The following is a 27,645-nucleotide window of genomic DNA, read 5'->3' as shown; positions in this document are numbered from 1 at the left end:
TTAACATGTAAGGATAAAAAAACAATAAATTTTGGTTAATTTGTTAACGAGTCAGAGATTATCAGGTTACCTGTTAAAAATTCATTAATGAATTTGATCGTTATCAGGTCACTCATTAAGAACTCGTTAAAAATCCGTTAAGGTTACTAATTTGACATAATACGACCCATTAAAATAACAAAAATAACACACATACAACACGACAAACACAATCCGTCTAGATATAACTAGTTCTAAGAGCTTTTGTGGCTCATTATTTCATTCTCTTTGTCGCTTGAGATAATCTCAAGAACTTTCCTCGTGAGGAAACAAATCTATAAGATTAGCCGTGTTTGTTTTTCGTATAATGTCTCTCATAACACATGAGCATGACTAAAGCAAAATGATTTATGCATTTCTGTTCTTCCGTCTGCCCTCCTAAGTGCATCGAAAGAAAAAAAATGAGTGCGAAAATCATTTTCCACGACTAAATATAGTCCTCATCCATATAATCACGAGTGCATGACCAATTAGATTGGCTCATAAAGCTAATAAAATCTTTTTGCTCACAATTTTCACAAGATTTGAGGAAATATAGGTTTCTGATTTCCATAAGATCTTAGAGATGTTATTAGCACGATAAATAAGAGTGCCGTTTAATCACAATTACACAGTTGGGGTTGGGAATTTCCAACTTTCAAAATTACTGCCTACAATATATTGTAAAAGCTGACACTTTTATACAATTATTTGGGACAGTGCTATCCACACACCTATTTTTATTTCTAACACATCCCTCTCAATTTCCGACCGTCCGATCAAACAAATTGAAGAAGACCAATAGCCAAAAATCAATAAGAGCATGTGGGTAGTAATAATAGGTGTGTAAATAGCACTATCCTTACTTTAAATTGTAACTGTAGTACTGTACTGTACTGTACACATATCTATGCATAATACATGAACAAGCTATTCCCAGCAGCACTAGCAATCAAGTTTGTTTCTGGATGCCATGCCAAATGTAGAATCTTGGAGCTTAGGTCGTAACTACTGTCATTACCGCCCGAGCTTGAATTTTCATGCCCTGAAAACTCAGAAGAAGGACGTGTTTCAATCCGCAGATAGAAGCATTCTATATAAGAAAAATGCACGGGAATATAATGAGGTTCAGAAGCCCAACCATGCCGGTAAAATCCTCGTGCCAGGTTGCTCAAGGATGACCTCCTTGCCCTTGGAGCAGTCTGGAGAATTGGCTTCCTGCTTTCAAGTTTAGAAGGGAAGTAAAGGGTTCAGAGAATAAGTTAAACATAACTTGCATCTGTATAGCACAGAAATTATGTACACTTTTTAAGTGAGAGTTGACTTGGTTTCACAATTCGGACTGTCTAGTATTATGGTACACCATTTTGTAAGGGAGAAGTGACCATTTCGCACTGAGAAAATTTAAATAGAAAGTTTGAAGAAAATTTTCATAATCCCTCAAGCCCAAGGAGATATCTACTTCTGGAAGAGGATCCAACAACGAACGGTTGTCCCACGAAAATGGACCCTGCCCGCTTGACTATAAGGTTCCATTGCGCCAACTCGACAAATTACAATTTGAGGGAATTAGGACAGACCTGTTGGGAGTTTTGCTAGCTTCTATTGTAGCTCCTTCACTTCCATCTCCATGGGAAAAAATGCGCACTAGGTTGCTAAGTCAAAATAAAAGAAAGTTGTAACAGTTGGGCAAAAGCAAGCAAATACAAGCTCCACAATTTTGATTGGTAACAACGGTACTGACTGAATATGTGAGATCCTGTCAAAGGGGCATACCTATAAGACCCGGTTGCAAAATGAAGTCCATCTCCACTGAAACAGCACCCGAATTTATCAAATATGCGATCATTGTTATACAACTCAGATAACTGCATAGGAGAAAAAGGCTGTCAGCAGTAGGGACTACGGAGATAGGTTCAGGAAAGGTTGTATATGTGAACTTATGAGTAAAAGCTAATGATACCACATGTCTGCTGCAAGGGCAACTGGGTAAGGGACCTAGTTCAAAGACAAGTTGAATCATAATGACACCCATTCAATTCATTTGAAACTCAGTTCACAGGTTTCAAAAATTAATGTGGTGATATTTTAATGTAGGAAGTTTATGCTCCAATTATCCAAGAACCTCTCTTGGAGCCAAAACGTTGGTTTTTCTCCGCTTACCTTAGGGCGCAGTTGTTCATGAATCTTGTATATTGCAACTGGTGAAGAATCCATATGCATGTCCCAGATCTAAAACAGAAACATAAGCAGCAATCGAATCAAATTTGCACCAACAGAAAGAACTTTGAAAATGCCATCATAAACTTGACGATGACATAACTTTATAAGCATCACATTTTTAGAAGGAAAATCCAAAATCTAAAAGTAAACCTCAACCAAAATAAAGCACCTTTAGATTCATGTAGTCGCGACTTAAGATGTGCCGCCCATCCTTAAAAAATTTTATATCAGAGATAGATGCAATAATTTCTGTGAAAAATGACTTTGGCACATGGGAATCTCCATCTTGTAATCTGTCAATCCCTCCAATTCCAAATAACGAGTATCAGTACATCCTCATGCACTATATCAAAACTAATACCACACAGATCACAAAAACCAACAGAAACTGAGATTAGACTCACATTCTTGCACTGTGATCACATAACGCTGACTGCCGCATGTCAACTAAACGAATAAAACCTCTTGAGCTGCTGTATGCAAGCAGATTACAATGAATTGGATGGAATTCAGCCGCTGTTAAGACCTCTGGATAATAATTCATCATCAGCATATATTTTCATTTGATAGATACATTGGTAGAGCACAGGAATTGTTTTGTCAAAACTGAGTGAACAGGTTGGTCAGATATTGACACCCCTGTTGGTTAGTGTCCCATCATAAATAAGGAACTGCGGTCGAAAATTATGGAAGCAAAACCTAATGCCATGGCTAAATTGAAAGAGGGAGAACCATTTAGAACTTTACAGAATCTGAAATTTTCTCAAAATTCAATTCTCTGAAAACATACAAATTTTAATCTTTCTATCTCAAACATTCTAACTCAATTCCAAACCATCTTTCCCACAATTTTAACCTATATCTTGATCGGTATCTTCCCACAAATGGAACATATCATCATCCGAAAAAAAAATGAAATGTTTGGATGATATTAAGCATGTTCAATTGAATATATAAATATAGGCGTTCATAGAAATTATAAGATGTAAAGACTAAGGGTAGACTACCAGTAAGGTCCTCCATGTTTGGTGGCTTCATATCAAGGATATTGAAACACTGGTCACTGATCTCAAGATTCCACAAGTTTATTCTAAGGTCATCCGCAGAAAGAAATGTTTCACCATCGCTGTACAAGGGTTTAAAGCAGATTATCTTTTAGATGCTATACATTTAGTTTAAAACTTATAAAATCCATGTTATTTCGGCAATTTAAAGAAGCAATAAGGACAACCAAATAAGGAAAAAAATACACGAAGGTGCATCTGCATAGTGGATAAACAAAGTGGCTTCTGAATATCATAATTTTTCTGGCAGAGGAAATTTTTAGCTAGACGAGATACTGATTTTGAAATAAAGCTATCCACAAACTTTACCTATTATTTGAGATGGAGTTAATATTAAAATCATGAGCATGGGCATACACCTTTCGGCATCTTGTATGAGCATTGTCTTCAATGTCAGCAACCTAGTCACATAAACAAGTTATAAATAGTAAATTTGAACACTGTGCAAAACTTCTAACAAGTTACAACACAAGAGCGATGCCAACAGATAAAAAGAAACTTTACTAAAACGCACGGGTACTAACCTTCGTATGCATGTCTTCAGAAGATGACATGTTTTTAGTCATCTTCTCTATCCATTCCCGACGATAGCCATTAGGAAAAGGTGGTTTATCTTCTCTGCTAATGAAACTCCTTTCTGCCAGAAGCAGATTATCCGAAGATGCCAGTGGACAAGGGGTCATTTCTTTTACTTTCTTCACCTTGGATTCCTTAACCTGTTCCCAGAAACAAGAAAACGAACTAGTCAAAAGTGGAAATGCAATATTAATAGAGCTGTGATATGCCTCTAATTTGGTTGTGATAATTTCTTGTTGTTGGACAATAAAACACGTAAAGTAGCATCCTTTTCAACACAAACTGCTCTATCTTTGTTTCTTCACTGTTGTTTTCTCATGTATCACTTGGCACATTAATTTTTCTGATTTTTGGTTTTCTGATGCATTTTTTCATTCAAGAACACAACTCCATTGGCTAGCAGCAAGTGTCCACCATTTTAAGTAAAATGATTTAATTAGAAAAGTTCATACCTTCCACAGTTTTATCGTCTTGTCATTTGTTGAAAGCATGAACTGGGATCCACTAGATGTTGCACACCATCTTACTTTGTTGATCTTCTCTTCAATCTCCACACTCTTTAAGTAGTCAAACTGAGTAAAACGTAATAGCATGATAAAGTAATCATCCCCATCGCACAAATAGAAGCGACAGAACAAAACACATGCACCGGTATTACCCAATTTAGGCATCAACGCGTATCATACATGGTGCATCATTAAATACAAGATTTTAAAACATACCTCAGGTTCATGACTCTGAAACTCAGTCTTAAACTGAAATTCAGGATGCTGGGTGGACGTGAAATCCAACTGCTCCAATTCATGTTGAGGGCGTTGCTGATTTAAAGTCTACGAAGCCAATTAACAATTAAGGGTAAAAAGAACGTAAACCCAATTTCATCCAACATTAGATGCCAGCCTAACAAGGAAGATAGCCCCAAGTGAATTCAAAAGTTTTCATATTTGAAAAATGTCCATTTAAAATTTTCCTGAACGATAAAAAAACGTGTTGGCAATTCTCACATGTTTCCCATCCTTCCTCTCGAATATCACACATCGGCCACCCCGATCTCCAATGGCAAGGAAATCACCACTCTTGTCGAATCCAATTGCGGATATCATATCACCTACACGAAAAAACATCACTTCTGGAGTTCATTTCTTTACTTCTTTACGTAATCAACGTAACAAAAATATATTTGAAACAAAATAAATCCAAGTTCTTCATTTGGTTTCGAAAAGAATGAATCTTTGGAAAAGTAAAACCGACATCTGCATTCCCATTTAAACCAAAAAATCAACCAATTAAAACCATAGTTTTAAAGTCATTTATACATTTTCCCAGCTCAAAAGAAGCAAAAAAGTAAAATTATCGCAATTCATCTCCATTTTCCAGAACTTTCTCAGTAACCAAACACAGCATAAGCAGGAAAAATGAATATTTCAATCAATAGCACAACATACATACGTATATACATACCTACACACATACACACATACACACATACACACATACACACATACACACATACATACATACATACATAGAGAGAGAGTATAACCATCGTGAAGGTCTTCTCCGGGAGCTCGTTCGCCGAAGACCTGAGAGAATTTCCACTCTAAAGGCAGAGGGGCCGGAGGGCCAGAGCTCAAAGTCATGGCTGCTGCTGTGGGCTTCCAATACGACGACGCTGGTGGTCGCTTCGTTGGTTTTTTTCTTTGGTAAAGCTACAAGTCTTCGTTGCCGAGTCTCTGAGATTCCCAATCTCCGTCAACCACTCGAATTTCCCAGGAAAATGATATTTCCAGATATGCGCCAAATTTTTGCTTTGGTTTCAAGGCTGGGCTCAGTTTCTAGTCCATCGGTTTTAAGGCCCAATTACCTTTTTCTCCGAGCGGACTCAACATTATTGCCGATTGATGTGTGTTCCTTCGTGCCCAATTCGAATCCGCCCTTTACCTCGGAGATTTTTCAATGAGGCTGTTACACTACGTATCACAATATAAATGAAGTATCACTTAAATTTATTTTTTTTACCTATATTATGACACATGATATATGAACTCCTATTCTGAATTCATGAAATTATGTTTTCTAGGAAGCTACTTGCATGGAGTGTGACTTCCCGTTCTTATCAAATATTGTACGTGTAAATTACTATTAATTGTATAATCTTGCATTATTGGATTGTGAATGTACGCGATCTATCGTCACATACATTCTCAATAATTTATTGTTCGCCCTATTCAATTCAAGCAGCCTCAGCCCTTTGGTTGAAAAGGCATTGTGGTTAGGTTTATGTTTCTTCTGATTCAGTATAACTTTTTTTTCGTTATCAATGAAATTTCTCTCGTACCGTTGAAGTTTTCTATTTGAAAAGGCATTGGATGTCAATAATTTCCAGCATCTTTTGTCCCCTTTTTTGGACAATCCATGTTACTTGTTTAAATACAACATTCATACTTCGTACAAAGTACTGGACTCTGGGGACCCTATTCCATCTCTTGTTTGTGACGAAGTGTACTTCATAAAAGTTTTGGACACATCTGAGTTGAGTATGCTTGCATTCAAAAATGGAGGCTGCTTTGGTGAAGGGATAACATGTTTTTCATCAGTGAGCATCCGAACCACCTCGGCCATAGATGGTCTCACTGCAAGAGAAGCTTGTGTGCACATAAGCCCGATCTGAAGTACATCGGATGCCCCTCTCTCGGGGAATCCACCTTTCAAGGTCGGATCAACAGTTTCGGTGATATTTTTTTCCTTGTAATGCTTCCAAACCTAATGTCATAAGGAAAAAATAAGATGCTACTTACGTGTTAAGAAATACGCATACTGGAATTCGTCGTTGGAGACTTTGCTTATAAAATCAATGATAATCACGTCGTTTGATTGAGCATATCACTAGATGTACCAAAGTGTAACAAATAAGGGAGATGAGTCTTACAGAGTAGAGAACTGAACTTGAACCCTCTACGAAAACACGGTTCTTCTTGCCGCATACTATCTCAAGAACCATCACACCGAAGGCATAAACATCAGCTTTATCAGTTAGTTGTCCTCGAACAAGATATTCAGGAGCCATATATCCCCTGCAACAAAAATCAAACTACTTTGTAAGTTCTGTATGTAAAAGATATGCATCAAAGTCAAAAGGTGGAACAAAATTACTGGTAGCGATTTCTTGAATTCTTACAGTGTCCCCGCGATTCCTGTGCTAAGGTGAGATTTATCCGGCCCAACGCATCGGGCAAGTCCAAAATCAGCAATCTTCGGAATAAGATTCTCATCAAGGAGAATGTTGCTGGCTTTTATGTCTCTGTGAATAATTTTTACTCCACAACTTTCATGAAGATACACAAGTCCCTCAGCAATTCCGCAGATGATATCGAATCTTTGTTGCCAACTTAGAATTTGCCTTGTGTCGTTACCTGCACGAAATAAGTAAACTTGTATTAATGTTATATATGTACACAATGAAGTGATGAATTAAGATGATAACTAGCTAGGTTGGAGTACTCACCAAAAAGGACTTGATCAAGGCTTTTGTTGGCTACATATTCATACACCAAAAGACTTTCTGGACCTTCAATGCTGCAACCCAGAAGCCTAACAAGGTTCTTGTGATGGATGCCGCTGATGAGATTCACCTCATTGAAGAATTCGTCCACCCATTGGCGCGTATTGAAGTACAATCTTTTAACTGCAACAGTTCTACCATCTGGAAGAACTCCCTTAAATACGGAACCAGCTCCTCCTTGGCCTAATTTCCTCAAGGCATCAAAGAAATCGGTGGCCTTTTCAAGCATTTCGTACTTGAAGTTCAAATTGTTCTTGTGTATAGAAATGGAAACCCCAATTGGATTATTGTACACTAACAGAAAAAACTTAAGGATCCAATGAGAACATGTAGAACAAGAATTAACTAAAAATAAGAGGTTGAATTAGGACTGTAAGTTCAAGGTGTTTACCTTCGGTTCTTTTATAAAATCTCTTGTACGCCATGAAAACTCCAAAGAGAGCAAGCAAAGAACTCGCCATGGCAATTAGAATGGTAGCTACAGTTTGCCTCACTTTTATAGAAAAAAGAAGAAGAAGAAATTACTAAGATATTGAAGAAGAATCATTAATCCAAAGCCCATGTAACAAACAAATTTTAAAAAGATATCTTATTTAGACATATCCCAAGTGTAATGATATTTAGACACTATTCGTGACAACATTACCCCCACACTCTCTAATGTAGATGAGTTTCACATAGAATGGTTAGGTCCACCTATACTAGAAAGAATCGATAATGGTGTTAAGATTTTGTGTCTAAATAGCATTATTGAAATTGAAAAGAGAAAGAAATATTGAAATTAGGCTCACCAGAGTCATTTGAACCATCTTCAATTCCATAGAAGTTCTCATTTGAATACCTCAAAAAACACCCTGCAAACATAGCCCTGCCTTCAACTCCAGGCACACATCCGACGAGGCTAGCCCCGGCTTCTTCCAAGCACTCTCTGCACCCGCTTGCATTGATTGTCTTCCAGCACTGAGCCAATGCATACACACTCTCCACTCCTCCTCTCTTCCCGAAGACACCAAAGCCTCCATGACTTACAGCCAATTCTGTCACATTTCGAATCACACCCTCCACCTTTCTAGCAAACTCCTTTGTTCTGAACTTCGAAGCATCGATTCGCGAGCTAACACACTTAACATTCTTGTACTCGTCATCAACTGCCTGGTGAGAAAACTCATGATCATCATAACCAAGAAAGCAACCGTCAAGATATATACGAGCCGAGGTGGAGGGAAGGCAGAGGGGGAGCTTTGTTCGAGACACTGCAAAGCAAGCGGAGCATTCGGTTGGTGACAGATCATCATAGCATTGAGCAAGGGCATACACTTCTGGTGCTGGTGAGGCAATAATGTATTCTCCCCAGCGTTTTGCATTGACATTGTTGGAGATGAAGTTCATTACGTTTACGAAGTTTGGAATGAAGTTGCTGCTGGAGTTATGCTTGCCATGTCCACAGAATCGACCCGCCTCGGAGATTCGAGGGTGTGAGACGGAGGGAGAGAAGAAGAACGCGGAGAATATGAGGAATATGTAAATGAGGTTTTGAGGATTTGGGATTGGTAATTGCATCTCATTCAAATGGTCAATGGGTTACTCTTTCTCCAGAAAAATAGTTATGCATGAGAGAGGGGTTGGTGAGGCCTCAGCGTCCATGTTTATCGTTTTCCATGCATGGAAGATTCAGTTGGAAGCCAAAGGCCAAGAACGAGCCGCCTAAGTGCACCATTATTGACACTTTTAGGGCCCAGTAGGCAGAAGCTTTGAACCTACTTGCTTAAACCCTACGTCGACGTATATTCTAAGTTTCTATGATTGAGTATTTAAAAACTAGCTCTTATATATTAATCAATGGTCATGGTGGAATTTACGAATGAGCACTAAGAGGTGCGCGGTATAACATTGAAAAGGTACCTCTTATTTTTGGTGTGCCTCTCTAACTAGGACAATTATGAGTGAGACTGCATGAGGTCGATGATTGTTTGACAGGTATATTCATCTCTACTACCAAAACTAGCCAAAAGAGTTTCTTCTCATCCACCTCCTCCAGAATTAAAAGATTACAAATTAATATACACAGAATCGTGATTCTTTGAACATTTGATCTAATCGATTATGAATTAAAATTTTTTGTTTTTTAATATATAGTTAAATATTTAATCTACAACTAAAGTCACTTTGGTATAACGTAATACTCAACTGGAAGTAAAGTTGAAATTTCAGCATGCTTCCAGCATCAAAGTTAGAAGTTTGATGAACCAAATGTTACCATGCTGCTAAACATATTGATTTTTTGGTTCGTTATTTTTAATACAAATGTCCGGCATGATGAGAGAGAAAAAAAAGGGGGGGACTGCTTAAAAGAAAACAACATCAGTAACCCTTTAATATTGTTTTTTGGTCAAAAGTAACTGTGTTAGATACAATAATTAAAATTTTCAGGCGTAAAGGGTAATTAATAATTATAAGTGCTATTTCAATATGAGATGCTGATCAAATTCCCATTATCATATTATAAGCCATCACAAGAATATGTAAGAAATTAAAACTTGTTTTATCTGCTACATTCGTTTAATGTTTCTGGGAGTAACTTGCAACCAGTAGTTTCCTTTTCTTTTTTATTTCTTATCCTACTCAGACTTGTGGTAAACGTGCAAATAGGACTCTAAAAAATTAATATACAGTAAGACGTTTATATAGTCATAATGTTGGGGCTAAACCGATTTTATATTTCTAGAAAGGTTATTACTTAATAAAGGTGTACTTAAAGAATACTACTTTTTGACTTAATGATCCTTATTGAAAGTTGTATGGACACAAATAACTGCATTATCAGCAGTGGAGCATGAAAAATTTTAAGTTGCATTAGTGGAAGACACCTAATCTTTAAAAGCTAGTGCATGCATGTAGTGCTCACTTTGATACTTTCGCTTTCTAAGTAAATTTTATATAACATTGTTCAGGTTGACGATGTATTACTTGCATACTCAAAGACCTGACATCAAACAACAAAAAAGTATTGTCCCAAATAACGTTAGAGAAATAGTTTAGTTCATCATAACTTGTATTGCGACATTTGAATATTATTTGTACTTATTGATAGTTATTATTACGTAGAGATAAATTTCCTCAAGACGAACCTAGTAAAATGATAACTTATTATAATATGGAATTTATTCTACACATAACTCCAAGTTGGGACTAGAATATTTATTGTACATATATATATATATATGTATATTTATCTGCAAGTGGTTTCTTGCCTTTTCTCTTTATCAGATTCTTCCTTATCTGATGCCATTAAACAATTTTATTGGACAATAATTCCATTAAACATAATACGAAAATACAGCCATGCAAACGTAGATGTCTTTGTTTTCTTTGTTTTTTACTAAGCAGGAGAGAACCACTAGGGAGCCTAATATAAGGGTTGAGTGCGGTTTGGGTTAGTTCGAATTTGGGTCTAACCGCACATTGTGGTTTTGTCTGAATTTCATACCAAACTGAAACCCAATGGCTTAATACCGACATATATCGGTTCAATAATGTTTTGGTTAGGTTTTTAGTTAGGTTTGTGGTATAACGTGCAACTATTACCAAAATAACATCTCAGAGCAAAGCCGAAATAAGTATTAGAAAAAAATTATTATTAAAACATCAATTTATAAGAAAGTTCATCTTCAAACTATCAACCTTGATACTTAAATTTGCAATCTTATAACTACAGAATACTTAATTTGTTGAGGGCAGAAATTTTCTAGAGGCAGTCATCATAAAAACAAGTAAATTCTGTTCACAATTTTACAAAATCCATATTCTTAGGGCTTTTGTTGACAATATACCTAGTCTTTGTCTTTAGGGTTTTGTCTGTCATTTGTTTTTTTTAGCCTATTTTCCTCTCCGGTAATTCTACCTTAGTAAAATCGAAATTAATGTGTGCCCACCCTTCGGTCTATATCCGCATGCTTAGCCCAAATCCTGAGACAAAGCTGATAGGGCCACTCAATGCTTTTAGCAATGAGAACTTAGCCCATCTTAATTAACTAATTTTCTCACTGGTGGTAAATCTTAAATAGCACAAGTTTTCCTCAATAAGAGCTAATATTGCGAGACATTCTATAGTCAGTTTATTCGCATCTCGTAACTATTCTGCATAACAAATCTGTCCTTACACGTGCTAATAACAAAACGAACATTAGTAAAGGAAGATGTAACCAAAGCGAATATGCATATTTGTTCCCAGCATTGGCTTAAGATCGACCGAGGTTCATAATTAATCTTGGTTTCCATAAAGACTGTCCATAACAGCATATTGCATGTTCTCTGATGGCTTCCAATGGCGCTTCCTTTGATTTATAAACCAATTGTTTATTTGTTTCTGATCCAGTCGAGTCACTTGGGCAAGACTAATTTTATCAGCTTCCTGCACAATACCAAAAACAAGAAATTTCAAAGGAAAAAAATAAGTATAAAGTATTGGTCATACTTATATAATGCGAGTGATTTCCACACTCCATTTTCTCCTCTGGAGTACTTTGTTTATTTCTAACTTTCAAATTGAATAAGCCCAAGGGGATCAATAGACAAAAGTATACAGAGTTGTGCACAGAGAGAAGACGGGTATTGAAACTTATAAAATCAAGCTGTTATAATTTATAGTTACCGTTGGGTAAGGCCATTTATAGTGAAGGTTCCACCAATCAAAGAGAATTTGCCTCGCTTCTCTAGGGAGCTTTCCATTCTTCTTCTTCTTGGTAAACTCACGTTTAAGAGTGCTTATATAGCCACTGTATCTACGCAACAGTTTATCCTTTAGCTCATGATTTTCATTTGTCCGCGGAGAGTCTTGAGCCTCTATCTCTCCTCCACTCCAGTCTTCTTCGTCTGATGAACCAGCAGCGTCGTCTGCAATGAAAAAAACCCTGATTTGTACAATTGAACGGAAATCCAATATGCCAAATTTTAAATAACTTGTTCTGTTGTTTATAAGTAGCAGAAATGTGCTCCTAAATTAACCACCTCCACAAATAAAGGTCACAAAAGAAGGAATAAAATTCTACCCATAATATTTAATTGAAACTGCTTTAAGAAAACCCTATGGAATTGGTTCCACACTCAACTGCTTCATGGTTTCATTCCTAACATACTGTAAGATGTAATCACATAATTAATTAATTTCTACATTCTAATTGTCAGTGTATAAGCCAAGGCGACAATGCTAAAAAATACTCAATTCTCTCTCAATTTAATTCTTCCAATTCCGGTTATGGATTTACCAAACGAGTCCTTCTATTTGTTAAGTTTTTTTTTTTATTGTCAAATCTTTTTATTTGTTACGTTTAGACTTGAGACTTTGAGTCTCGACCATGTGAGCATGGAGAGATGGATCCCCATGATCCCAAATGGGCATGGAACAGAATTGTGGGACCAATTGATGAAACAGTGGGCCAGCCATGCACATCAGCTATGGAACCATCCATCCATTGATCATCTACGAGAGACCCTGCATGCACACATGGAGAGCAGGATTTCATGTTTCCAGGGATGTGATGTATCATAAAGCCATGGTGCTATACTGATGGCGGGGTCCGGTAACATCAACTGACAGCCTGAAAACAAAAGTTTTGAGTTTAAAAAGAAAACCAAAAAGAAATACTGAAGAAGTTCGTTCTGTCGTATCGTATGCAGTCAAGTATGAGTGGGCTCATCGATCGATCTGTTCTTTCAGTCTGAGTGGTAAGGTTACCCGTAAGGCACGGCACTATACGTATTATGATTCTTCTACACTCAACTCCAAAGAACGCTCATTGCCTGACGGCCTGACGGCCTGCCTGCAGCCTGCTACACTCTCAAATCTCCATCAGTTCAGTTGACTCTCAAATCTACCGTGTCAACTTTTTTTTCAATTTCTTGCAGTTCCGAGAAAGGTTGCAGAAAGCATCTATACCTTTGTGCTTTCCCATTTCCTTTTTTCCTGTAGTCCTATGGAAATTGGTGCGCAACCCAATTTCATATGACCAAAATAGAAAATGTCAATCTATTTATCTAAACAGCACAAACAAAACCCTTTTTCAATCTAATCAAAGAACATAGTAACACATTATATAAATGATATATGTTTCTAAAAACAAATGGTAAATATAAAAAAGAATATATAATTTTTCGCACACATTTTTACGACTTTTAATATACCTGTTTATTTCAGTTACTTGGTTACCACTTTCTGACACGCCCCAATTTGAACCCAAACTAGCAGCGCAACAGTGCACGCCCCGGTGAATAAATAAAGTTACAACGTATAGAGCCAACACCTAAATGTAATGTTATAATTAAGACAAATAGTAGCAGTAAAGCTTTTGAAATTAATCAAAATCAAACCTCAATTGCAAAAAATGAGTTTGAAATTCGTCATTTAGTAATTACGATAGTAAAAAACTTGTAAGAATTATGGACGCAGATGTGAGTATTACATGAGTGCTACATACAAGACTGGTTTGGGTTTCGTGCCAGAAATATGGATACAGAAGATCATTTAACACATACCACCTAAGGGAAGAAAAAAGCATCGGATGCACCAGCAGCCACCACAGCTTCAACCAGTCTTGCTTCAAGTTTGAATGCTTAAAAGCTGAACCCTACCTGCAGCGGGAACTGCGGGGGTCCTTCTGGTCAACAAATCAACCACATTTAAACTTCTTCCCCGCTATCCAATCTATCGATTGACCTTTCTACCCTCTGGCTGTGCCCTCGCTATGCCCTTTGTTTTTCGTTGTCCCCTAATAATAATACACGGTTTCCAATGCCCTCACTAGCTAGCTAGTGGGTGGGTGCACCGTGCACATTTACTACTGCACAGCATGCAATGAAATTTCAAATCACTCGTGCACGCACAGTGATTGAGCACATGTAGCAAAACCTAGCTGCATTCTTTACCTGACATGATACATGTGAATTTGGACTTTCATTTCAATCCAGGGAAGATGACAAACATTGCAGCAGACCCAAACGAATAGTTAGTGCTGATTTAGTATTGAGATGATTTTGAAAAAAGCTAAGAGTTTTTTATGTTTAGTAAACATTTAGCTTCAATTTTTTTTCACAATTTTAGATGAAACAAAAAACAAGAAGCTGCAAAATCCAACTTTGAAAAATCAGTTTTTTTTCATATCTGTTTTACATAAAAATTTACCAAACACTATAATACTTCTTTTTTTTCAAAAGCATTTTTATAAAAAATTTTACCAAACAAACACTCTACAGTTTTATTTCACAGCCGCTTATTCTCACATCACAACAGAAACAGTTTTTTTAAAAACATATCAATACCAAACCAACCCTAAGATCTTAAAATTGGCGTTTGGGCGCTCTTGTTTGTGGCATGTATATATGTACTGTTTGTATTACGAATTTTACTTCGTTGATTTGCTTTAGAACAAAGAATGATAATGGATATGCAGACATAAGACTGTCACAGTTCAAAACTTAAGTAGGCAAAAACACAGAAGGTTTGGAAGAAAAATTCCCTATGCTAGGAAGTAGAACCTATAGATACATAGATAACCAATGATTAACACCAAAACCTAATGCCTATGTACCAATTTTCAATAAACAAAGTACTATATTTAATCATTTACTATTTGCATGCAAGTGTAACATCAATATTTTAATTAATCTTACTACTAGAACTTTGGCTATCCCAAAATGAAATGGCAGTTAAGGCAAACCTGGTGTTATAGCTAGATGTGACAATGAAGGAACATGGAATTTCAAAGACTAATTTTCCAAGATGCTCCATAAAAATGAGGGTTTATTAATTAGCCGATAAGAGATACTCCCCCATCATACACGAAGTACTGCTAAAAATCATAACAGATAATACACAAACTGCTCTTGTTAATTAGCCGATAAGAGCTACTCGTAGAAAAAGGAGTAGCTAAAATTTGAAATTCTTTTATGTACTCACCTTTACTGGAAAAACAAAGGAGGAATGACTAATGAGAGGATTATTTTAGAGTGCTACTACCATTTCCATTTATAAATTATATAGACAAAACTTACTAGATATGATTTAAGACTTTCAAATTTCAAACTTGTTCCAGCTAAGAAACGTACAATCTGCAGGTAGAGAACACCCAAAACATACTTGGTATAAAGCTTCAACAGCTCTTAACCATTAACATAATAACATGAATAGATGGCACATGCCAATTTCATTTTATCTTAAAGACTGCATGTACATCGAAGGTATCCTCGTGATATAGTATTTGAAAATTAAAAAAGAATCTGCTCAAGCATGTCATTGACAGAAAAAGGACACCCTGCAAGCACAATAAGTAATAGAAGCTTTCAAACTCAGTAGCCGAGAGCCTTAAAGGTGATGAACTCTTTTGAATTTAATGTTAAATTATAGTTTCTTTGCATGCCTAAACCAATTAAGTAGTAACAACCAGGTTCCCACACCAATGTTCCCAAACATAATCCATAACATCCTATGAAAAAAGCTTGCTTTTAAAGTGGTGCAAATAAAAAAAAAAGCATATTGTCATACTATATCTGCAAACTTATTGCCTTAAGCACAAAAGGTAATGCTAAACTAATGATTTCAATGAGAACATCAATCTGTTGCAAGTACGAATCTCATGGATTAAGCCATTATACAAATATATGCACAACCTCAAAAGTTGGAGATAAACGGTGAATGAATACAAGGTAAGTCCCCAAGGCAGACAATTTTGGAAATGTAACTTAGCCTGATATGTATATAAAACTGATTTTCGTCACATGATTCCATACGAGGAATCTCCTTGTCTTCATCATGTGGATGATTAGAAGAAAAGTGGTTTGTTTCAGCTTGGATTAAATTTTATACAGTTGAAACCGCCACCAGTTATTCCTAATAATTCTTGTAAGTGCTCTTTATTTGGTTATATGTAAGAATTTGATCAAGTACAATTATTTTACCAAGGTAAAGTTCTTAATGCCCTTACATGACATGCACAAAAACTCATGCTCTATTGATCATATCCAAATAACTTGAAGATTTAAGTTAAGAAACCCACAATCAATATTTTGACCATTCCAATAAATGAAAGTTTAGTATAAATGCAAAAGCCAAGAGCCACTCACACAAGGAAAATTAAGCCAATCCAACTAGATGCATACATTAGATGTCTCCAATTAGATTATACACTTTACCGTGTGAGCAAGGAACAAGCAGACATTAGATTATTTTCCCCCTCTAAACACTTCTTAGCATCTCTATAAGTTGGATAAAAAAAATGACTTCACGCCCATACTAAAAAGTTAAAAACATTTAAGGAAAAAAAATTGTGTAAATAACCTTTTTTTTTACAGGTATACAGAGAATAATACCCATATCTATATGGGCAGATACCAACACAAGTTATATAATCAGAGGCCAATACAAATTACCTATAAATAAAGCAAAACTACATATAAAAACAAGGTGGTTCTTAAAATATGCAAACTAACAAACAGAAATCAGTTTATGTAGACCATATCATGAAAAAATAATCGAAAAGTATATATAACTGTGAGAAGATATATTTTCGCTCTTCCCAGATTTTTCAAAAGGTTAATTATTATGTCAAAATTATGAAAAAATAACTTCTACCAAACTCTTGCGCAAAACATTTATCTTATGAAAATACTTCTTTAACACACACTAACCTGCCACCTCTATTAAAAAGAGAGTTAAAAATGGGTCAGTTTTTTGCGTCTAAATAGCATTGCCCTAATAATATAATATGTTCTTCTAATGTGCAACATCTACATAGGAAAGGTTCTCCCTTAATAGAGGCGTCTTAAGATGCCTCCTACCCATCCGCCCAAGTAAGATAGTTCAATCACTTGAAAAACATTATCTCATGAAAATACTTCTTAACATACTAAATTGCCACCACTATTAAAAAATGTGCTAACAAGTGAGTCAGTTTTTTGCGTCTAAATAACATTGCCCTATAAAAATACTTCTATTGTGCTCATGAGGTGATGTTTGGATAAGAAATGGAAAAACAAAACTTATACAAAAATGCTACTCTAAAAATACTCAAACTTATATACATACATACATACATATATATATCTCAACATCCGCCTCAAATTAAAGCTCACATTTTTATTCTATTTTTTGAGATAGTCGCTCAATTAACTAGCCAGGACCATAAGCAGCTAGACACGAAAATTAATATGTATCATATGCTATAATCTAGGGCACTGCCACATAGAGAACTCGTCTACATCTGTGAAATCAAGTGTCACCAAATACCTTCAAATCACACTGTTTCTGATCTATTTAGGGTCCCTTTTATCTATTCTAGGGTTTCTTAATTTACCTGATCACAAGCTTAATTTGTACACAAGTATAGTACTGCTCTCTTCCTTCTCCTAAATGGATTAGAGTTAATTTCTGCCTCTTGTAATAAGGTGCACAGCACTAACGCGCGCCTATAGCTAAATGTATCACATAAAGCAATACCTAGAGAAAACAAAGATTTGGGTTAATTAAAAGAGAAAGTTGAAGGAGAGAGAGTACTGGTATTATTGGCGAGCGCGTTGAGCTGCGTCTCCATCTTGTTCAAGAAGGTGATTGCTTCATCGAATGGCCTCGTAAGATCCGATTTGTACTTGAACAATATATCGCAGTAACTTTCCTAAGAAATGAGAGAGAGAGAATTAGCTAGGCAAAACACAAAGGAGATTTCATCATACACAGTTTGAATAGAGAGAGAGAGAGAGAGAGAGAGAGAGAGAGAGAGAGATACCATGAAGAGATCGAGGTCAGGATCGGCAGTAGCCATGCAAGTTGAATCGGTGGGTCTCCTGGAAATTAGATGATCACTTTGTGGCCGGATTTCGTCCAACACACTTGCTATTTCTGGTGGCGCCCCCACCTACACATTTGCTATTGTAATTCAGCCAAATTAAACACCAACATAAACAATTAATTAATAAACTAAAGAGCATCCAAAAAAACATAAAGCCACTTCATTACTAACTAAATGGTCACATATACTTATCAAATCTCCAAATTTGTTGAGGATAGAAACCGTTTGATTATCATTTGTTTTCAGTTTTTATTTTTAACTTCCTTCTGAAAACTCAAAACTTATTTGCTAACCGTTTCTACCGAGACTAGCACATATAATATAACATCTTTATTTCTTGGTATTCTTGGATAGATATGTTAGGGTTTACTAACTATATAGTAACAGTACTACACCTTTTGGCAATCGATGTAAGCTTGAAGAAGCTTAGGGTATAGAGGATGTGAAGCGATCATCTCATTCATTTGACAAGAAACCTCCTCTCCCCAACCTCTTTCCCCTCCTCCTCTTTGAATCCCAGCAGCCACCACCGAAGCAGCGTCCGACACTCCGGACGACGACCCTGAAAACATCTGGTCCGGTCTCATCGTCCCGGGTATCCGCTGCTCCCCCAAAGCCGCCGCTAAAGGCTCAAAGCTGGCGCTCCTGCTCCTGTAGTTGCAGTAGTAGTCCAACTGATGATCAGGAACCGTCTGATTCGCCGAGAAAGGCATAGCAGCCATTGACGAAGAGTAGTAAAGATCAGAGCTGAAACCAGCTGAAGGCGTTGACGATGAGCCGGCGAGGCCGTACAGATCCTCCATCATTGGTGCGTTTCCAAGAAGAGATCAGGATAAGCTATATCTGCTTAGGGAAACTGGGAAAGACACAAAGAAGAGAGCTTCCAGCTTATTATTATAGGGATGAAAAGTGGAAGTGTGAGGCCAGAGAGAACGCAGAGTCTTATCATTATAAATTAATTTAGGTTTAAAGTTGGTCACTAATCGTAGCAAAATAACATACGGAGGTTGTACAAAGCGGTAAATTACTGGTTCAAATACTTTCCTTTTGGCGTGGGTTTTAAAAAATGAAAACTAATGAAAAGGGCTTGAAAACTTTGAGTTTTAATGATAAGGACAAAATAAAGGATAAAGTGAATAGTACCAGGATTGACTTTTTAGTGTAAAAATATGGTTTTTCGTTAAAATGAACAGTACCGGGTGCTTTTCGTTAAAATTCCCTTTTAAAAATGTAAGCTTATATGTGTGTAGATTTTTTCAACAACTGTATGTAGATGCATCTACGCACATATGATCAACTGGCATCCACATGTATTTATGTAAGAGTTAATTAGTTGATTAGTCACTTGATATTAAATTTAATAGTATTTTTTTACTTAAAAGTTTTATGTTCCAATTTCGTCGGTAACAAGTTCGATCTTAAATTATTAGTTAACTTTGTGTGTTTTTTGGCTCGTTTGAAAGCGCTTTTAAAATAACTAAAAGCTCTTTTTGGATAAGTGTTTTTTGGTTCCAAAAGCACTTAAAGTACTTCCTACAAGAAACACATAATTGGTGTTCTTGCAATAAGCACTTCAAGTGCATTTTCAGGATTTACTTACGTATTTTACTAAAGATTGATCCCAAAAATATTTTAACTAACAACGCTTTCAGCTATTTTAAAAGTAGTTCCAAACAAGTCTATATATAATCTCTTACTGTTTAATATAAATGTATCGTGTATTAAAATAATAATAAATTAATTTTGACAATACTAAATTAAGAGTAATGATAGGTAGATTAAATTTGTAAACTAAAATGACGTGTTACTAATAAATAATAAGTACTTTAATCAAAATTTAAGTAATAAATCTAATCATCAATTTCTATATTATTTAGTTTACAAAATTTAATTTACAAACTTAATTTCTCTAGCATTACGCTTATTTTAATAGTGAGTATTACTTTATGAAGTGCTTGTATATTGGGAGTGTAAATATTTAGCGTACGAAAAAAGAGAATCCGGAGCTATGCCTTGTTCACAACCTGATTTTACTTCTTTTCACTCTCTGATGATGACTTTGATTTAACTGACCGAAAAACATTTCAGGACTTGGTCCATGCAATTGCACAGAGCGTTCCAGTCAAATTCCATACTCTTATTCGTATAGGCCATAAATATTGATTCCCAATTTCTGAGTCTAGTACGTTTACTAATTCATAATTAGATTTGAGTAATTAAATTAAGAAGGAATTTAATTAAGAAGGAGTTGGATTGAGTCAGATTCATATAAAAAGTTGTTTACTAAACTATCTAGAATTAAGTATGCATAATGCTAATTCTTAAAAGCTGTTTACCAAATACCCATAAACTAGAATTAAAGCTAGTATAATTACTAAACTGCCTATATTCTAAATAAGTTAATTATGTGCCAGGTAATAACTTCAATTTTCATATTAACATATACTTATAAATTATAGAAACTTTCTACCTCTTCTTATAATGTAAACCATAAATTTTTGCCCCATTTCCACCTTTTAAAACCTTTTTTTTTAAATAAAAAATTACCTATTTTTTGCCCCTTTATCATTTAGTACTACGGTTTAGTGATATTCATCTTCACTTGTAAATGAGAGGTCTTAGGTTCGATTCTCGTCTCATCAAATGCGAGTTTGAACCACATTATTGTTAGCACATTGTCATGCTAAGCTCATTCCCTCCCTCTTAATGTAGATAATATCGTTCCATAAAATAAAAAAAAAGGACCTATTTTGTTGCAATCTAACTCTCTAATTAAGCGCTTCTCCAAACTGCTATAAATACACCTAGGCAAACTTTAATTTCCCTAACTGTTTTTGTTTATGCCATCATCTCCAAACTGCAATAAATACATCCTAGGCAGACTTGAATTTTATAAAATATGTGGGTATAATGAGTAAAAATCATGCAGTCCTGATTGCCCACAACTCCTGGAATTCAATTCCCACCTCTCACCTGGGAATCCAATTCCTCCAAAAGGAGGAGTTGAATCCTATTTTTATGTGGACCCCATACAGTTTTGATTTCTCCAAATCTTAGTAAACACAAGAATGATTCATAATCAAAATTTGATTCTTTATTTTCATTTCGATTACGGATGCGTAAACACTCCATAATAGTATGTCATGCACCAGTTTTACTATCTACAGTGTATCTCATGGACTAATGTATAGTAGACTTTCAGTTTTTGTTATCTACAACTTCACGCATAAGGAGAATGTGCTCTTTGTAAAAAAATCAAAGTTTCATATGCGGGCATAATATTTTATTTTTCTGTTTTATGAAGTCACTTGAGCATAGGTGTCAATGCCTAATTTTAGATAATGAGCAATAGTTTCTTAATGATAAGTAACCATGGAGTGTCCGAAGCTTTTGAGATTAACAATATACAAAATACAATCAGCTTGTTATTGTGTATTATGTCGATTATTCCATAATAAAGTCACTGGTGTTACATATACTTAAGTTCTGGTTGTACACATCACTTGTAATTAACATCAAATGATATTGAAACGTGATACAAAATTATGATATTTTTCAGCACATCTCTTTTTACTTCTCACGCAGTTCTCAACTTTCGATCATCGAATTGAAATAGTTGAAGAAGATTATAAAACAAAAATTAACAAAAAATATGTGAAAAGTAAAAATGGATACGTGGATAGCACCACCCTATTTTTAACATTACACTTTTTTAATTACAAGCCAGTATTGATCAAAGTGACGATTAAATTCACTCACATTCTTCTCAAAACACAAACAAATATTAATATTACGAATCCATCTCTCGTTTTGCTCTCATACATATTCTGAAAACAATAAAACCTCGCTAAACTAACCATTATTAAAGGATGAGTTCTATGCTTCATCTTCTAAACACTGATAAATTATCATTAGTGATGCATGTGAATCTTTTAAAGGCACTAGCTGAAATAAGTATTTTTAATATTTTGTTGGAAAAATAATTCATTTTTATCATGTCATCATTACATTATCGTTGTGTGGTCATTATGTCACTGACATATGATCAAAATTATCATTGTTACTAAAAATAATCATTTTTATAATCAAACATAAAAAACTGACAATTTCAACTAATTGCTTATCTCTTTACAACGGCTAAAGTTGTGCGCAAATTACTGTTCCTAACATACATACATACATACATACATACATACATATATATATATACATACATACATATATATATATATATATATATATATATATATATTCGTTCAGCCAATTATAATTGTGTGAGACGATGAGTGTTGTTTGTTGTCCACGCGTATTAAGGGCGTTTATGCATGGATTGCTTGGTTTAAGTCCTCCAGAGGCCAAAGAATAAAATAAGCATATGATCTCACAAAGGATGTCGCCCACTACATACGCTTTGCTACCTACCATATATGACTGGTACGACTTTGTATTATATGACAGAGTATGACGAGAGAGAGAGACTCAGTGGTTTATACTGTTGAGTGAAAGAACTGATATACCAATGATAATTAATGGCGATGCAGAGTAGCGTATCGGAATCGGATGCATATCTAATTAATCTCCTATTTTTATACAATCCCGTTTCATCACCATAATAAGCAGCATATATATTAATTAATCAAGGTGTTTGCTTTTCTAAGTTTTCTTCCCTTAAAAAAAATAGATTGAGATTATATTAGGGAAACGAATGTCAAAACATAGATAAAGTTGGTTTTCTTTGGATAAAGTTACCAATATCCTCTTCCATTCTTTTTTTCTTTGTTCTTCGCTTCGTGTTATTTCAGTAGTTAATAATTGTTATTACACATGATTAGTTGATTTAACATTACCTAATGTTCTCTTAATTGAAGGGAGTCTCAATTTCAAGCTTTCAGCTTATACAAATGAAGACCTGACAAATAAATTATTATTTTCGATTTCAAGTTGGGTTGAACACGAATTGCAATGGATTGACACAAACAACCGCATTAAGTTAACAAACATCCAAACACAAATATGACCCAAGAATGAACGAGTATATTTTACTAAATAATTTATTTACTTAAACATCATACATAAAAACATTGAGTTTGATTAAAAACACAAAAGAAACACCCAAAGATATTGTCCAAGTTATAATATCAACAGCTTAAACATATAATAGAATACAAGAACTTAAATTATCAACAGATTACTAATGAATTTCGTTGGTTAACAGGAACATGACTTATTTTAAAACGGGTCCATCCTAAAACAGTACGACCCGCGCTATAGTTCATAATACAAAATTTTTGTGCATGTTTGTGTCATGTTAACAAACCGTACATGATTTTATAGAAGTTGTTGATGTACAAAATCGGAGGGGTCTTGGAACAATGTAAATCCGATCGTGAATCTGCAAGAAAGTAAAGAACACAAGATGTATCGTGGTTCACCCCAATGTTTGGGCTACATCCACACTGATATTGTATTTCTCTGTTTGTGAGAGGATTGTGAGGGTGAGAGCTCTGTAATGTGAGAGTGAGCTTCTGAGGGTGAGAGTAGGAATGGGCAACAGTTATGGCGGGCAGGTAACCGCGGTTATTTACCCATAACTGTTTATGCTCATACCCGCATAACCGTTTACCCGTTAGGTAATTGCATAAATGGTTATATCCATACCCATAACTGTTTATAAACGGTTAACCATACTCATAACCACATACTCATTTAACCGTAACCGTTTAATACCCGTTTACCCATTTACCATTTTTAACCCGTTTATCTTTTTTTTTTTTACCATCTCCCATTTTTCACCCGTCTACATGTTTTTTAACAACTTGAAAATTTAAAAAAAAATGTCATAATTTTTTTTTATGACAATTAAACACTGTTATAGGTAGGTACATTCATCATACATTTCCGTATTTTAATTTTTTAAGTCCTTATACTATTCCAATAATTGAAATAATAGTTTACGGACGATATTTTTAACTGTTACCAATGAAGGTAAATATAATATTTGCTAAGTATTATTGGGTTACAAAAATTGTTTAGAAGACATTTCTGTCAATTTCACGGTTACCTGTACAACAACAACAACAACAACAACAAAGCCTTTTCCCACTAAGTGGGGTCGGCTATATGAATCCTAGAACGCCATTGCGCTCGATTTTGTGATGTCCTCCGTTAGATCCAAGTACTCTAAGTCTTTTCTTAGAGTCTCTTCCAAAGTTTTCCTAGGTCTTCCTCTACCCCTTCGGCCCTGAACCTCTGTCCCGTAGTCACATCTTCGAACCGGAGCGTCAGACGGCCTTCTTTGCACATGTCCAAATCACCGGAGCCGATTTTCTCTCATCTTTCCTACAATTTCGGCTACTCCTACTTTACCTCGGATATCCTCATTCCCAATCTTATCCTTTCTCATGTGCCCACACATCCCACGAAGCATCCTCATCTCCGCTACACCCATTTTGTGTACGTGTTGATGCTTCACCACCCAACATTCTGTGCCATACAACATCGCTGGCCTTATTGCCGTCCTATAAAATTTTCCCTTGAGCTTCAGTGGCCTACGACGGTCACACAACACGCCGGATGCACTCTTTCCATCCAGCTCGTATTCTATGGTTGAGATCTCCATCTAATTCTCCGTTCTCTTGCAAGATAGATCCTAGGTAGCGAAAACGGTCGCTTTTTGTGATCTTCGCTAGATTGCTCCGGTCATTAGTGTGGATAAGTATATAAATGGATAGAGATAGGAAAGCAAACACAAGATGTACGTGGTTCACCCAGATTGGCTACGTCCACGGAATAGAAGAGTTCTCATTAATTGTGAAGGGTTTACACAAGTACATAGGTTCAAGCTCTCCTTTAGTGAGTACAAGTGAATGATTTAGTACAAATGACATTAGGAAATATTGTGGGAGAATGATCTCGTAATCACGAAACTTCTAAGTATCGGAGTGTGGTGTCGTCTTGACTTGCCTTATCTGTCTCATAGGTAGATGTGGCATCTTCTCTGGAAATACTCTTCCTCCATCCAGGGGTGGTATCTTTAACTGGTGGAGATGCACAAGGTAATGTATCAATTTCACTTGAAGCTTACTTGTAGTTTCAGGCTTGGTCAAGCGCGATACAAACCATGTAGTAGGAGTCCCCCAAGTCGCCGAGCTAGGGGGTCTGCTGAAAGAGGTGACAGACAAGGTAAGCAATCAGAGCTCCGACTGATTGTTCACCTTCTCCCCATCTTGCAGCAGCATGAAGGATAAAGAGAAGAAAAATGAGAAGAGATGATATGAGATACTTTTGCTTTTGAAGAAGTAACGTTCCACAGGCTTATTCTTGAACTGAGCTGGAGGGTTTTTTGGTTTCCTCCAGAGTATAAGGCCGACTGAAGAATTTGAGGGTCAAAACAAGTCCATCAAATCTAGAGTACGTTCCACCCTGCTGATATGGGATACTTTCGCTTTTGACAGAGTAATGGATGTATCGGCACGTGTGCTGTTACGCTTGTCTCCACATGCTTCCTTGTATCCTTCGCACTTGCCCTATCTGTTCCTCAAGCAGATGCGGAATCTTCCCTGGAAACATAAGATGTTGAAGATGAGTACTCGAGAGCAATGCCAGGTAAGTAATCAGGTAAGGGGTTCCAGGCAGTCAGTTCCTGGCTGGAAGCTTGATTCCAAGTGCTGACTGATTGCTCTCTTTCTCCTTGTCTTGCAGGTAAAAACAAGGCCAAAGGAAAAGACAGGGAAAAAGCATGATATGGGATACTCTTGCTTTTAACCCTGATGATATGAGATATTCTTGCTCTAGTATAGCTTGTTTGCAGAGGTATTATCGGGGGGAAAGAAAGCTGAATATTTCGAAAGGCTTCGTTGGGAGTGCCCTCTCAGATATGATGAAGGGTTGAGCATTTTTGCAAGTCTGCCTGTCCGTTGGGGATGGAGGTCGACATATATAGGAGTCTCCCTAACAACAAGTAGTAATGCTATTCCTTTACCCTGCTTGGTCATAGCACAGTAGTGGGAGCTGCCAGTTTCACATGTTTTAACTCTGTCAGAGCACTTTGAAAAAGTGGTCTGTGGTATATGGCTCTCGAGATTCGGAGAACGATGCCTCTTCGATTTTTGAGAAAGCAATCATGCTGGGGGTCTGACTCTCGAGATTCGGAGAGCAGTCTCTTCGATTTTTGAGGAAGTAATCATGTTGGGAGTCTGGCTCTCGAGATTCGGAGGGCGGTGCCTCTTCGATTTTGGAGCAAGCAATCTTGTTGGGAGTGTTGTCTCGAATGTGAGTAAAGGTTGGGCATGTTTGCTAGTCTACCTTGCCACGAAGCACAAAGGTTGACACACAGGGACTTTCCAATTATCCAGCAATGGTACTGTTCCTTTACCCTCTCTTCGATTTTGAGAAAGTAGTCATGTTGGGAGTCTGGCTCTTTAGATTCAGAGGACGGTGCCTCTTCGATTTTGGAGCAAGCAATCTTGTTGGGAGTGTTTTCTCGAATGTGAGTAAAGGTTGGGCATGTTTGCTACTCTACCTTGCCACGAAGCACAGAGGTTGACACACAGGGACTTTCCAATTATCCAGCAGTGGTACTGTTCCTTTACCCTTGTGGGTAATAATATGGTAACTAGACCTTCAAAATTTATGTGTCTAAACTTTGTTAGTGCTGTTTCTTTGCTATTCTTTTACCTTTCTTGGTCAGAGCGATGTAGTGGGAGCTGCAAGCTTCACGTGCTCAACTTTGGCAGAGAATTTTGGCAAAGTTATCTGTGGTACCCATGAGTTATTGTTGCGTGTGGGAAGTGAGTGATTGAACAGTAAGATTCATGTGCTTTCTACTTCACCAGAAGTCTTCGACAGAATGCCCATAATTTCTGCAAAGCTGAGTGTGTGTGTGACAGGTGCTGACAAGGCTAGAAAAGTAGGTGCCTCTTTGATTTCTGAGATCGACCCTCGTGGTCTATGAGCAGCCCAGCTTTTGAGAAAGCGAGCGCCTCTTCGATTGATTCGGAGAACGATGCCTCATCGATTTTTGAGAAAGCAATCATGTTGGGGGTCTGGCTCTCGAGATTCGGGGAGCAATGTCTCTTCGATTTTTGAGAAAGTAATCATGTTGGGAGTCTGGCTCTCGAGATTCGGAGAGCGGTGCCTCTTTGATTTTGGAGCAAGCAATCTTGTTGGGAGTGTTTTCTCGAATGTGAGTAAAGGTTGGGCATGTTTGCTAGTCTACCTTGCCACGAAGCACAGAGGTTGACACACAGGGACTTTCCAATTATCCAGCAATGGTACTGTTCCTTTACCCTCTCTTCGATTTTTAAGAAAATAGTCATGTTGGGAGTCTGGCTCTTTAGATTCGGAGGACGGTGCATCTTCGATTTTG

The 27,645-nt window shown here is 36.4% G+C and overlaps 3 protein-coding genes and 1 long non-coding RNA gene across 10 annotated transcripts; all 4 read right to left on the bottom strand.

Moving 5' to 3' along the window:
• Positions 1-562: 562 nt before the first annotated feature.
• LOC103455205 (serine/threonine protein phosphatase 2A 55 kDa regulatory subunit B beta isoform-like) lies at positions 563-5,825 on the bottom strand. Of its 7 annotated transcripts, none has more exons than XR_011575478.1 (15): positions 5,425-5,825; positions 4,886-4,989; positions 4,604-4,711; positions 4,334-4,453; positions 3,830-4,021; positions 3,615-3,706; positions 3,249-3,367; positions 2,646-2,769; positions 2,411-2,534; positions 2,182-2,250; positions 1,982-2,016; positions 1,795-1,886; positions 1,599-1,673; positions 1,160-1,236; positions 563-1,063 (listed from the first exon to the last, which is right to left on the bottom strand). XR_011575478.1 is itself a non-coding variant. In XM_008394793.4 (14 exons), exons 1-14 carry the CDS (start codon positions 5,519-5,521, stop codon positions 927-929), a joined length of 1,533 nt encoding a protein of 510 aa, XP_008393015.2. In that variant the 5' UTR covers positions 5,522-5,825; the 3' UTR covers positions 563-926. The 7 variants fall into 7 exon arrangements, 4 of the variants coding, with proteins under 4 accessions (XP_008393015.2, XP_008393016.2, XP_008393013.2 ...); XR_011575477.1 differs by having other exon boundaries at positions 1,160-1,239; positions 5,407-5,666; XR_011575476.1 differs by having other exon boundaries at positions 5,407-5,665.
• Positions 5,826-6,207: 382 nt separating this feature from the next.
• On the bottom strand, positions 6,208-9,244 carry LOC103455204 (cysteine-rich receptor-like protein kinase 1). Its single transcript, XM_008394790.4, has 6 exons — positions 8,235-9,244; positions 7,835-7,936; positions 7,387-7,737; positions 7,060-7,294; positions 6,811-6,955; positions 6,208-6,644 (listed from the first exon to the last, which is right to left on the bottom strand). The coding sequence occupies exons 1-6, from the start codon at positions 9,001-9,003 to the stop codon at positions 6,321-6,323; spliced, it is 1,926 nt and encodes a 641-aa protein (XP_008393012.2). The 5' UTR covers positions 9,004-9,244; the 3' UTR covers positions 6,208-6,320.
• A 2,269-nt stretch (positions 9,245-11,513) lies between these two features.
• On the bottom strand, positions 11,514-19,245 carry LOC103455203 (homeobox protein knotted-1-like 6). Its single transcript, XM_008394789.4, has 5 exons — positions 18,674-19,245; positions 18,216-18,344; positions 17,987-18,104; positions 12,095-12,336; positions 11,514-11,854 (listed from the first exon to the last, which is right to left on the bottom strand). The coding sequence occupies exons 1-5, from the start codon at positions 19,082-19,084 to the stop codon at positions 11,705-11,707; spliced, it is 1,050 nt and encodes a 349-aa protein (XP_008393011.2). The 5' UTR covers positions 19,085-19,245; the 3' UTR covers positions 11,514-11,704.
• On the bottom strand, positions 13,178-14,098 carry LOC139191424 (uncharacterized). Its single transcript, XR_011575479.1, has 3 exons — positions 13,975-14,098; positions 13,624-13,742; positions 13,178-13,413 (listed from the first exon to the last, which is right to left on the bottom strand). It is a non-coding gene; the product is annotated as an uncharacterized lncRNA (long non-coding RNA).
• Positions 19,246-27,645: the final 8,400 nt, after the last annotated feature.

Source organism: Malus domestica, chromosome 14 (assembly GCF_042453785.1).
Source record: "Malus domestica chromosome 14, GDT2T_hap1".
Taxonomy (NCBI): domain Eukaryota; kingdom Viridiplantae; phylum Streptophyta; class Magnoliopsida; order Rosales; family Rosaceae; genus Malus; species Malus domestica.
The sequence above is the reverse complement of the archived record's forward strand: the minus strand, read 5'-3'. Positions and strand labels throughout refer to the sequence as shown.